The 12,965-nt window shown below is 42.6% G+C and overlaps 1 protein-coding gene across 1 annotated transcript; it reads left to right on the top strand.

The window, feature by feature from the left end:
- Nucleotides 1–3,043: 3,043 nt before the first annotated feature.
- Nucleotides 3,044–9,196, top strand: TMED1 (transmembrane p24 trafficking protein 1). Its single transcript, XM_063294517.1, has 4 exons — nucleotides 3,044–3,293; nucleotides 3,664–3,761; nucleotides 7,191–7,374; nucleotides 8,130–9,196. The coding sequence occupies exons 1-4, from the start codon at nucleotides 3,084–3,086 to the stop codon at nucleotides 8,346–8,348; spliced, it is 711 nt and encodes a 236-aa protein (XP_063150587.1). The 5' UTR covers nucleotides 3,044–3,083; the 3' UTR covers nucleotides 8,349–9,196.
- The last annotated feature ends 3,769 nt before the right edge of the window (nucleotides 9,197–12,965 follow it).

Here is a 12,965-nt window from a genome sequence, read left to right as displayed (position 1 = left end):
TGGGATGCCATCGTCTCCTGTTGCCTTGTTATTAGCAATGCTTCTTAAGGCCCACTCAACCTCACTCTTCAGGATGTCTGGCTCTAGCTCACTGACTACACCGTCAAAGCTATCCCCGATATTGTTATCCTTCCTATACAGGTCTTCTGTATATTCTTGCCACCTTTTCTTGATCTCTTCTTCTTCTGTTAGGTCCTTGCCATCTTTGTTTTTGATCATACCCATTTTGGCCTGGAATTTACCTCCAATGTTTCTAATTTTCTGGAAGAGATCTCTTGTCCTTCCTATTCTATTGTCTTCTTCCACTTCCGCGCATTGCTTGTTTAAAAATAATTCCTTCTCTCTTCTGGCTAACCTCTGGAATTTTGCATTTAATTGGGCATATCTCCCCCTATCACTGTTGCCTTTTGCTTTCCTTCTTTCTTGGGCTACTTCTAGTGTCTCAACAGACAGCCATTTTGCCTTCTTGGTTTTCTCTTTCTTTGGGATGTATTTTGTTGCCGCCTCCTGAACAATGCTGCCAACTTCTGTCCAGAGTTCTTCCGGGACCCTATCTACTAAGTCCAGTCCCTGAAATCTATTCTTCACCTCCACTGCATATTCCTTAGGAATATTAGTGAGCTCATATCTAGCTGATCTGTGGGTCTTCCCTAATCTCTTTAGTCTGATCCTAAATTGTGCAAGAAGTTCGTGATCTGAACTACAGTCAGCTCCAGGCCTTGTTTTTACCGACTGTACAGATGTCCGCCACCTTTGACTGCAAAGGATGTAATCAATCTGATTTCGGTGTTGTCCATCTGGTGAAGTCCATGTATAAAGCCGTCTCTTAGGTTGTTGGAAGAGAGTGTTTGTTATGCAGAGTGAATTGTCTTGGCAAAATTCTATCAGCCTATGTCCTGCTTCATTTTGTTCTCCCAGGCCATACTTACCTGTAATTCGAAGTGTCATTTGACTGCCCACCTTAGCATTCCAGTCTCCTGTGATGAAAATAACATCTCTTTTAGGCGTGTTGTCCAGTAGGTGCTGCAGATCCTCATAGAACTGCTCTACTTCAGCTTCTTCAGCATTTGTGGTTGGGACGTATATTTGGATCACTGTGATGTTAGATGGCTTGCCCTGAATTCGAACTGAGATCATTCTGTCGTTTTTTGGGTTGTATCCAAGCACTGCTTTAGCTACTTTACTATTAATTATGAAGGCTACTCCATTTCTTCTGTGGTCCTCTTGTCCACAGTAGTAGATCTGGTGGTCATTTGATGTGAAGTGGCCCATTCCAGTCCATTTCAGTTCACTGACGCCCAAAATGTCTATCTTTAATCTTGACATCTCACCAATAACCACATCCAATTTGCCCTGGCTCATAGATCTTACATTCCAGGTTCCAATGGTGTGTTGATCCTTAGAACATCGGATTCGCCGTTCACCACCAGCACCGTCGGCCCCTAGCCGTCCTTTCGGCTTTGAGCTAGCTGCGTCATCACGTCTGGGGCTAGTTGAGCTCATCCTCTGTTCCTCCCCAGTAGCATTTTGACCATCTTCCAACCTGGGGGTCTCATCTTCCGATGGTATACCGACATATCTCTGGTTGTACTGATCCATTTAGTTTTCACGGCAAGAATACTGGGGTGGGTTGCCATTACCTTCCCCAGGGATCGCATTTAGTCTGCCCTCTCTGTCATGACCTTCCCGTCTTGGGTGGCCCTTCACGGTTTAGCTCATGGCATCATTGAGGTGCTCAAGCTCCAGCACCACAACAAGGTAACGATCCTTTGCTGAAGCACTAGTGATCAGAGATAAGAAATTAACCTTAAACACACACAGAACCAAAGCAATTAAAAATTAGTACAATTTTATCTTTCATATTCTTCTAAGATTAGCCAACCCATGAACTCTTCTGTACCAATTCTCCCAAGACTCCCCTCTAGATCCTGAAGGAATCCAGTCAGCTATTTTTGGGAGAGAGGGGGAGGGGTTGTTCCATCCTCTGTTATAACTTGCCCTCTTTCTCAAAAATCTCTCTGTAGCTTTTCCCAAGGTTTTTCTCTCTAGAACAGAATGGAAAGAGGTGGGTTGGGGGATGAATAGCTTTGTACATGACCCAGGGCATGGTACTGTCCCTTGTGCAAATGTAGATACTCAAGTCTGAGAGGAGCCAAGCAAATGTGGGATGTGCCTGTCAGTTAATGTGGTAGGGCCTATTTCCATTTTTTGTGCCTTCCAGTCAGTGTTGACTCCTGGCAACTGCCTTGACTAGTCCCTGCAGTCTTCTTGGCAAGGTTTTTCGGAAGTGGTTTGCCCTTGTCTCCTTCCCAGGGCTGAGAGAGAGTGACTGGCCCAAGGTCACCCAGCTGACTTTGTGGACTAGAACTCATGGTCTCCCAGTTTCTAGCCTGATGCCTTAACTACCATATCAAACTGGCTCCTCCTGTTTACTACTGCACTGTATTTTACCACACTAACCAAGGCTATTGCAGAAAGCCATGGATATGACCTTGGAGAAGGCAACCAGAAGCCGTCAGACAACAGATGCAGAAGAAGCATGGGTTAAAGGTGGTGGTGGTGGGGAAGGTATTAGAAAGAGTTGAGGACTGGCTCCCCCTCCAACTCCCTGGGGTGTAAGAGGAAAGGGAGGGAAAACGCCGCCAGACTTGACAAATTCTGTTACTATAGCCAGTCTCAGTAAAGTATAGTGCTAACCCCCTCTAGTCAGTTTCCTGTCCATCTTGCATGTCTGACGACTGCATTTAGCACAGCTTTTTGCGCAACACAGGAGCATTGGGCTAACATTATGCTTTCGGTCAAGCTTCCCGAAGCGAGGCGCCTCCAATCCCTCAGCTGGGAATAGCAGGAGTCACCCAACCCCGCTGGAGGGCAGCCAGGCTGCGAAAGGCTGCCTTAGAGCCAAAGGCTCCACGGGACAAAACAGGCGCGGCTTCCTCCACCCCCCGGGAAAAGCGTGGCGCTCCTGCCGCCGGGTCGCGCGCCGGCCCCACTTCCGCGCCCAGGGAGCGGGGACGGCTTCCTTTTCCCGGCCCTCGCCCGACGTCTTTCTTCTTCCGGGTGAAGCGGGGACTTGCAGCAGGATGGCGGTGCCTTCCGCCCCAGGGCTTCGGCTGTGCCTGCTGCTGCTGCTGCTGCTTTGGGAGGCGCCGCGCAGGATCCCCCGCGCGACGGCCCAGCCGCCGCCGCCGCCTCCGCACGATGCCGAGTTCACCTTCCTGCTGCCCGCCGGGCGGAGGGAGTGCTTCTATCAGGTCGCGCCCGCCAATGGCTCTATGGAGATCGAGTACCAGGTGGGGTCCCGATCCCACCAAGGCGAGGGCAGGCCGAGCCAGTTTCTCGGAGGGAAATGCGAGGCGGTGCTCGGGGCGCTTGTTTTTTCTCTTGGGAAGCGTTGGGTAGCCCGCGAACTTGGCTGGGCTGTGGCTAAGCCAGTCGCTGCTTGTTCTTTTTTGTACCTTTGATATCTCGCCCTTCCTTCGTGGAGCAAAGGAAATTTATCCTTTTCACAACAGTCCCGCAAAGCAAGTCAGGTTGGCCCTTCGCCCCAGCGCCTTTCATACTCCTACCAAAGTTTATTCCCGTTTCTTACTTCCCTTGCACTTAACTGAGAGTTTTTGGACCAGGTTTCCTCCAACCCGTATACTTTGTTGTGTCTTTCAGGTTATTGGCGGCGCTGGCCTCGATGTTGACTTCTCCTTAGTGAGTCCTTCAGGCGCCTTGCTAGTGGATGAGTATCGGAGATCAGATGGGCTACACGGGTGAGTAAGGTTGCTTTGTTCTCTTGTCCCAGGATCTGTAAGGAGAGAGAAGAGTTGTCCCTGAGGACACCGAAAAGAAATCCAGATGTCTCTCTATTCCTGTGCGTATCTATATAGATAAGCATGATCTCCATTAGAGAATTTTTTCTAATTTTTTTTTGCTTCTTGGCACAATGTTGATTTATTTTTCTTTACATCATGTTTTTAATGGTAATATATTTACACAAGGATGTCTTTTTAAAAACAAAATTATCACATTTGCATTCTACTCTTAAATGAGTTGTTAGCTTTTCATCCTGTGTGTTTACCCGCTTAACTTTAGAAAACTGGCATCAGGTGTTACTGGACACCTACTTTCAAACAGTTGGAAGTTAAGATAAGGATAAGAGTGGATCTCTTACATACCATTGGTAGAATTAATTGGTAGAATTAATTCTGGCAAAAAATACTGGTAAACTATGTGCATGAATAAGGTTTAAACTTTCCCCAACGTGGTTTTAGATGACAACTCCCATCATCTCGACCCAACATGGCCATACCAGGCACTGGGCTTTAAATGAGGGATGGCAGCAGTGGATATACTTTCAGAAGACTTTTGCTATAGTTCTTCAGCATAGATGCCTGATAAAAGTTAGCAGTTGCGTTGGGTAAGTAGTTAACACATAGGAAGCAAAGAGTAAAATTGACAACTCTCTTAATTATGTTAGCAGAGGGGTCCCAGGAAGATTGGTGGTGGAGATGGTTCTTTTATATTGACCTGAAATTAGTAGTGAACAGTGAAGTGGACAAGCTTGCTTGTAGCATCTATTTACATGTTTATATTACAAGGGAGAACAGAGAACAAGAGAATCCCTTGTAAGTAAGGAAATAAAGTAGAACTTTGGATAGAAGGGTCAGTGGGCTCTGAACTGGAGATATGTAACCATAAAAGGCATTTTGGGATTGTAATTAATAGCTTGATGAACATTTGCTGGGATATGATGCCTGGGGAATTCTGGGAGTTGCAGTCCCAGCTGATCTGATGGTGTCAGGGAGGGCTGGAATATTAAGTTCTGGGCACTTCACTTTAATTAGGATATTATAGAACTGGAAAATATGTAGAAATGTTCAACCATGATGATCAAGAGAGCTGGAATAACTCCTGTGAGGAAAGGCTACAAAATGGGGGGGGGGGTTAACTTGGAGAACAGGAACATAGTACAGGGGTGTAACATGCATGCCATCTCTTTCTTTTATAATACTAGACCCTTGATTCATCCAACAAATGATAGACAATTCGGGACAGGCAGCAGGAAATATGTGACACGGAAGCTGTATAAAACTGTGGAACTTTCTAGCAGAAGATAATTGTAATGATGGATGCCTTTCAAAGGAATTTAAATTTATAAAGAATAGATCTATCAAGAGCTACAAATCATAATGGATGCATAGTCCTTCCAGTATTTGAGGCAGTTTACCTGTCTGTACCAATACCCTTTGTCTTCCTTCAATCTCTTGGCTGGGGGGCTGTCCTCTCTCCTATGCCTACAGAGATGGTGCTGGGTTTCTCCAGCAGCTGTGGCTTATGCCTCCTTGCTCCTCCTCAACCAAACTGGGCTAAAATTGGCCTTGGCAGTGTCACTCAGAAAAGGTTCATAGGAAAGCTTGAACCCACTTCAGGCCAAGGATGAGGCTGTGTGCATTCATGCCCCATGCTCCAGGGTTGTTTCACATGCATGAATGCCCATACTCCACCTGAATTGCTTGGAAGGGCACATTCTGATTGGAGTAGCAATAAGGTGAATCTGAGAGCAAAGTGTTTCTGAACTAAGAGGTTCTGGGTTTGCTGGCTTTTTCTTTGTTGCAGTAATTTCTCCACTGCTTATTCCAACAAATTTCCAGGAGGAGGAGGAGGATACATAAAAGACTAGCAGGACCAGGGAATATTAAGAGTCGGGTTAAAAAGAAATATGTAGCTAATCCTGATGAGTTTCCAAGCAAGCTTTTAACTGGGCGATGCATGGGGATCATTTGGGAGGCGGAATGGCCAAAGTAGTTGAGATGACCTGATCCTGCTTAAGTTTGCATGAATAATATTTATGCATTCTACAGAAAAATTATTTCCCTCTTTTTTCCTCTATTATCCCCATTGCATAACCATTTGTTATTCTTTACATATTCTTTTATTAGTATTTGTAGCATTTTTATTATTGGGTTGCAGTGCCAAAAATCTTGAGAACTTTTTCTATTAGGTTTGTGAGAATATGTTGCTCTATGTGAACAGTACCTTTCTGTTCACATAAAGCAACACATTCTCACAGACCTAAAGGATAATGTGAAAGATTTCCATTAAAAGGGCAAAAGGATCTGCACTAAAGTGTGGAATGAGGATAGTAATTGTAATCATGTTTATAAAATCCAGGGGTTGGAGGAGACCTTAGAGACCATCCAATCAAACCTTCTGCCCAGTGCAGAAATTCACCATTACAGCATTCCTGACAGAGAGCCATCCAAGCCTCTGAGAGGCCACTGCTTCCTGAGGCAGTCTGTTAGGAAATTTATCCTTAAGTTTTACTGAAATCTGCATCATAATTTAAATCCATTGTTCCTTGTCCTGTTTTCTAGAACAACGCTGAATAATTTTCCCTGTCTCCTACATGACAGTCCTTCAAATATTTGAAGACAGTTGCCATGTTTGTCAGCAGTCTTCTCTCCTCCAGGGGTAAACATATCCAGTTTGGTCTAGTGGTTAAGGTGCTGGGCTAGAAACCAGGAGGCTGTGAGTTCTAGTTCCGCCTTAGGCCTGAAAGCCGGCTGGGTGATCTTGGGCCAGTCCCTCTCTCTCAGCCCAACTCACCTCACAGGGTGGTGGTGGTGGTGGTGGTGGGGAAAACAGGAGGAGGAAGGAGTATTAGGTATCTTCACCACCTTATTTATCAAAAGAATAAAGGCGGGATAAAAATAAATAAGATAAATAAACATCAACCGTTTCTCCTAAGATTTTCCTTCCAAGCGCTAATCATTTTGATTGCTGTACTTAGGACATTTTGTTCCATTTTATCAATGCCTTTCCTAAAACGCATTGTCCAGAATTGGATGTGACATAGAGAAGAATGAGACACTGGCATCAACAAAATTAATGTGGAATAAATGTAATTTTAAAACAAATCTGGGAAATATATGGTCTTCCGGATGTCAGTTATCTTGCACCTTTGCCATATTGGCTGGTGGAATTCAACATGATTTGGAGCAGGGCTTAGTTTTTCTACTTCTGTATTAAAAGAAGCAATGAAAGCGATATTAGAAGCCCACAACTTGCCTATGTTTGCAGATCTTTACAAGAAGCTGGAATGAGAGCAGAGCTTTTTTTTCATCTTTTAATTTTTTTAAATAAATTAATTTGGGCTAGTCCAGCAGTTCTTTGATTTCTTTCCTTTTGTATACCTGCAGCATTGAGCCTACAGAGGGGGGTGATTACAAGCTGTGCTTTGACAACTCCTTTAGCACCATTTCAGAGAAGTTGGTGTTCTTTGAGCTCATCTTCGATAGCCCCCAGGAAGATGAGGACTTGAACCACTGGGGAGAAGTGGCAGAACCAGAAGAGATGCTGGACATTAAGATAGGAGTCATTAAGGTGAGCAAAGAGGGTCAAGGAAATGAGTATTGCTGGGTGATGTCACACACAGAGTTTGGCAGATTGAAGTTTTTAACATAGACAGTAGATAGGGAAGAGAAACATGCTCTGAAACATGCGCAAGGTGAAACCATTAGATCAAGTTATAGGGGCGCCAACAAGCATTTTTAATGTGCAATATTTACATCTTTCTCAAAGACATTTTTGGAAATTCAGATACTCAATATCTATTGTATCACCCTTGTCTACATGTTGACATCATCAAAAAAAAAAGAAGTCTAGGAGCTATGGAAACAAAATTTACCTTGGAAACTTGTGTTGTTCCTTTTTAGGACAGTCCATTTTAATTTGTATGTTGTTTTTTCTTTAATAATACTTTCAGCCATCCCCGCCCTTAAAAGATGTTAAACTAACTCATCTGTAGTTTCTTCCACCACCCCCCAGATTTGATTTTTTTTAAAATTGAGATCACTTTGGTATTTTCTAGTCTGCAGGAAGAGATTCCAATATTAAAGAATGGCTATTTTGTGAAACACTGAGGATTGTTATTTTTATTTTAAAACTCTTAGGTAGGTTTCATCTGGTTCTGGGGATTCATTTATTTTTAATTTATCAGTTTTAATTTATCAGTCATCACACCTAGTCACTCCTAAGGCCTTTGATGATTTGCTGCTTCCTCATCCCTCAGTGTAACTGACTTCTTTCCCTTTAAGAAAGCTGATAAGCCTGAGTAGATCTTGCTTTCTCTATTGCAGGAATCTTTTGAAACCATGAAGAGCCGCCTGGAAAGAAGCATTCATGTGCAGGCCCTTCTGCGAGCCTTTGAAGCCCGAGACCGCAACTTACAGGAAAGCAGTCTCAGTCGGGTCAATTTTTGGTCAGCCGTCAACCTTAGCGTGCTACTGGTGGTGTCATTTCTCCAGGTGTATATGTTGAAAAGCCTCTTTGAGGACAAGAGGAGAGTTTGGACGTAGCAGGAGGAAAAATGGACTTCTCCACGCTTCTGCCTGTTTTGGTGGGGGGGGGTACCATGTTGCTGAAGCTCAAGTACCATGTAAATCAGCTGCCATTTCTTTCGTCATCTCCCGACAAGAGGAGTTAAAACATGCAAACAAGTTAAAGGAGGGGTGAAGGTGTAGCAATTTCATATCCACATGTTGTGTGGTGGTATCAAGGAGAGCATAGCTTGTTCTTAAAGGACTACAAGAAGTAGAAATGGAAGAGTTAAGCACCGGACAGCTAACAAACAGAAGGCAACCTTAGTGTCACATATCTTTCAATGGGTCTTTTGTTTACAGGGAAGGAAAGTGCCTCCCCAAAGACAGCGTGCAGCAGGGCTTGCTCATGGCCTTAATCTTGGATATTTTTGTGTGCCTTAATAGGAAGCGTGGCCAAAATTAGCTATTTTCACTTCAACTGCAAAATGACCTATTCTTTACTGTCTCTGATAAATGTCCTTGCCCTAAGAAGTTTTAAACTACTACAGGGCACAAATAGAACCAACGCTAGCTTTGGTTATCTTTGCACTCCACGGATGGGCTCTGTTTTCTCCAAGCATGGCTGCATATGGAGCATCTGTCACTACTAAAGAGACTGTGCAGTGTGCAAACGATTTGTTACCTTGGAAAGAGCCAATATTTGTACCCATTTGTAAATGGTATAGCCTATTTCAGGATTTTAATTACCATCAAAAGCCAATTGCGAGACTGGGAGAAAGATTGCTTTTCCACAAGCAGTTTTTTAAAGTATGTTTCACTGTTGGAGGTGCTGCAGAGCCCTGTTCCAGCGTCCAGGACTAATTAAAGCAGTCTGGTTGCATTTATTACTCGTGTCTTCTGGTTAAGATTTTAGCAACTTGGAATACTTTACTGGGCCTCAGCATATAAGGTGTTTCAAATGTACTGAATTGGTCTTCAGCTACAGATAATAACAATGGATTCATGTATTTACACATGTTTAAAGTGTGTGGTGGTACAATGTTAAACTGTCATGGTGCTTTTCCAGCAGACCATTGCCCAAGATCCTCTTTACACCAATTTGATTCCCATTGCAGAATTGAGCAGGGCTTGGAGAAGAGCACCTGGAAAAGAGCTGCGAGGAGGGAAGATTTAGCATCCCTTCAGCAGCTTCCTTTGCCTCCATCCTCACCTTACATAGTTTATCATTGGCAGATACCCTGTAGTTTGGACCTTGGCTCCGTTGCTGCCCCTTTAAGTGGTGAATGTTCAATAGCAGTGGATGCCTGGCCCCAAATCTTCACTTGTATTTTATTTTCCCCTTTCAGTCCACAGAATGCTAAACTGTACTTGAAAATTGCAGTGGCGTAGCTTGAGCTGGAGATCCATGGAAGTCTTCAGGATGGGATACTGCCAAGTGTTAGTAGCTGCTTCTCAGACTACAGTATCCGGCTGATTCTTGATAGTATGAAAAATGTTTAAACAAACATTCAAGGCTTTGTTACGTTTTTTTCCTCTTTCTTACAGAAAGATCAGACATATCTGGTGGCTAACACTGCCCTTTCCAAACAGAGCCAAACATCTGTAGGTCAGCATCTTGAGGTTCAATAAATGGTCTTTGATGTTGGATCTTGCAGTCTCCTGAATCACTCACTGATCTTGAATTGTTATGGGAATAATAATGTCCTATCGTATTTCAAGATCACCTTGTCAGGAAGAAGACAAGATCAAGTTTTGCAGCAGCATTTTAATACAAGACTCAAGATTTATAATACAGATTTATAAAAAAAATAAAGGCGGGATTGAAAATAAATAATTGTCCTTAAATTCCTATCAGAAATTTATGTAAGGGAAAAGAGTATTCTTTTTTGACTGAAAGGTTAAAGAAGAAAAATATCCCATTTCAATGGGACAAACTGGAAGGTGTGATTTTTACTTTTAAACAGCAGAGGTTTTGACTGAATTCTGCCCAGAAGGCAAGAGAATTTCTAGAAAAATTCAAAGAAGAATTGGAGGAGGTTCAGATGGAGGTGTCAAAGGAGACCACGCAAAAACTCCAACAGGTGCAACAGGAAATTGAAAGGGATGATACTGAACTAGGCTCTATAGGTATAGATTTTTCTAAATTTTTGGCTTGATTATAGATTACAAATGCTTAATGTGGAATATAAGTGGAGCAAATGCTCCTTAAAAGAGAAAAAAATCATATTTGAAAAAATTAAAATGAGATATAATTTGCCTACAAGAGACAGATACTAGAAAAAAGGACATAAAATACTTGATTTATAAAAAATTGGGTGAAGTATTTATTTCAGCAGGAACAAAGAAATGAAATGGAGTTGTTTTGTATATTAATCCCCAACTAAAACCAGAACTTGTATTGGCTGATGAACATGGTAAGTTTGTTGGGGTGGAAGTTAATTTACATGGGACTAAGATCCCAGCCCATATAGGTAGGTTTGGGCCATAATATTTTGCAAGTGCTAACTCTTGAAATTACAAAAAAAAAAAAAAACCCCGACTTCACTCTGCAAATGGTAGATCTAGAAAGGGTTTATAATTCTAATATAAATTACAATTAAGTGTCCAATTATCAAAAGTTATTGCAAAATCAAGCAAAGATCTCATGCTTTCATTTCCTCAAAACTTCAGAGGAAATACTTTTCAGGATCTGAAGGTGCCATGTTTATGTCAACAAGAAAGACTTCAAAACTCCTCAAATATCTTTTAGTTCCACCTGAGGAAGCCTCTGTTTGTTGTTCGTTGTTATTCAGTCGTTAGTCATGTCCGACCCTTTGTGACCCCATGGACCACAGCACGCCAGGCCTTCCTGTTCTCCACTGTCTCCCGGAGTTTACTCAAATTCATGTTCGTTGCATCGGTGATGCTCTCTAACCATCTCATCCTCTGCCCTTCCCTCCTCCTCCTGCCTTCAGTCTTTCCCAGCATCAGGGTCTTTTCCAGTGAGTCCTCACTTCGCATTAGGTGGCCGAAGTATTTGAGCTTCAGCTTCAGTATCTGTCCTTCCAATGAACAGTCAGGGTTGATTTCTTGTAGGATTGACTGATTTGACATCTTTGCAGTCCAAGGGACTCTCAAGCATCTTCTTCAGCACAACAGCTTGAAAGGATCAATTCTTTGGCACTCAGCCATCCTTATGGTCCAACTCTCACAGCCATACATTACTACTGGGAAAACCATAGCTTTGATTATACGGACCTTTGTCAGCAAGGTGATGACTCTGCTTTTTAATACGCTGTCTAGGTTTGCCATAGCCTTCCTCCCAAGGAGCAGGCACCTTTTAATTTCATGGCTGCAGTCACCGTCTGTGGTGATCTTGGAGCCCAAGAAAATAAAATCTGTCACTGCTTCCATTTCTTCCCCTTCTATTTGCCAGGAAGTGATGGAACCAAATGCCATGATCTTAGTTTTTTTTTAATGTTGAGTTTCAAGCCAGCTTTTGCACTCTCCTCTTTCACCCTCATCCAGAGGCTCTTTAGTTCCACTTCACTTTCTGCCATTATTGTCATGCAAACTAAAATCACGCACTACGCCTGTGTAGAGCAGAAAAGGTGCTTTTCAAAGTGTTTTGGTGCACAGAGCCCTTGCATGAAACATTAAAGGAGCCAAGTTTTCTGGAAGGCTGGACTACTTTGCAGGCTTTCCCCAGTTGTCTCTGCATGCACAAACCACATTTGACTGGGACGACCAACGAAGTGAAATGGCTATGCTGGCACATGCATACAGAGACGACCAGGAATAGCCTTGAAAGGGAGGACACGGTTTTTTTAACATTTCATGGAGAGATGTTTCACTTGTGTCAACCTACTTTGCAAAGCTCTTACTGCATATGTCTATCTGCCACACTACTATGGCCAAGTACCTATGGGCTAATTGGCATATATTTAGCTTCATGAGTTCCTATCCAATAATGCAAAACAGACTATGTGCTGGAAGATCAGGAAGACTAGAACATATGAATGAACATCATAAAGTGTATAGTACTGGTTTAATTTCTTAATAGCATCCACTATTTTGTAATATACATTGACAAAATCTTTCCTTGAAAAATAATACTCTTCCCTATGCTATAGGAAAACTAAACTTGCAGTGCTTAATAAAGTCAAACTAACTGAAGAACTGGCAGGGAGCTCATATATGCTGTGGATCAGCTTAGGCAAAAACCTATGGAGTACATCTATGTATGTTCTTTTGGGGCAAAGGATGATCAGTGAGAGGCAGTAACCTGAATTAGACCCATTTCTGTATTTTTAGTATTGATTTTTTAGTTTTTGACGTTTGTCTTACACACAGGCATATTATTTTATCAGTGATATACTCCATTCTTGATTTTATTATACAGTCACCATGGTGACCTTTGGAACCCAAATGGCCAGGTACGTTAGCATATATCGTATGAGGTATATATCCCAAGATAAACAATACGAGGAGCCTAATAGTAAAATTGCAAAGATCATTGCTAAGAGCCAATCTTTATTTTGGTTCTTCTCTTCCCCTCATTTAGCACAGGTATTGATAGCCAGTTGTGTATCATTATGGTTTTCGGGAAATTAAACTGAGCTATACTTGCTGCACTTTCTATACTATACTTTCGGATAGTAGATAGTTAGAGGC

Source organism: Candoia aspera, chromosome 2 (assembly GCF_035149785.1).
Source record: "Candoia aspera isolate rCanAsp1 chromosome 2, rCanAsp1.hap2, whole genome shotgun sequence".
Lineage (NCBI taxonomy): Eukaryota > Metazoa > Chordata > Lepidosauria > Squamata > Boidae > Candoia > Candoia aspera.
Note: the sequence above shows the minus strand (reverse complement) of the source record. Positions and strands in the feature narration are given on the sequence as shown.

Bases quoted from the DNA above. Each gene is read 5' to 3' on its own strand.
- TMED1 (XM_063294517.1), top strand. From the start codon at position 3,084: ATGGCGGTGCCTTCCGCCCCAGGGCTTCGGCTGTGCCTGCTGCTGCTG. The intron at 3,294-3,663 runs GTGGGGTCCCGA...TGTGTCTTTCAG, and splicing joins CTATGGAGATCGAGTACCAG to GTTATTGGCGGCGCTGGCCT. The intron at 7,375-8,129 runs GTGAGCAAAGAG...TCTCTATTGCAG, and splicing joins TTAAGATAGGAGTCATTAAG to GAATCTTTTGAAACCATGAA.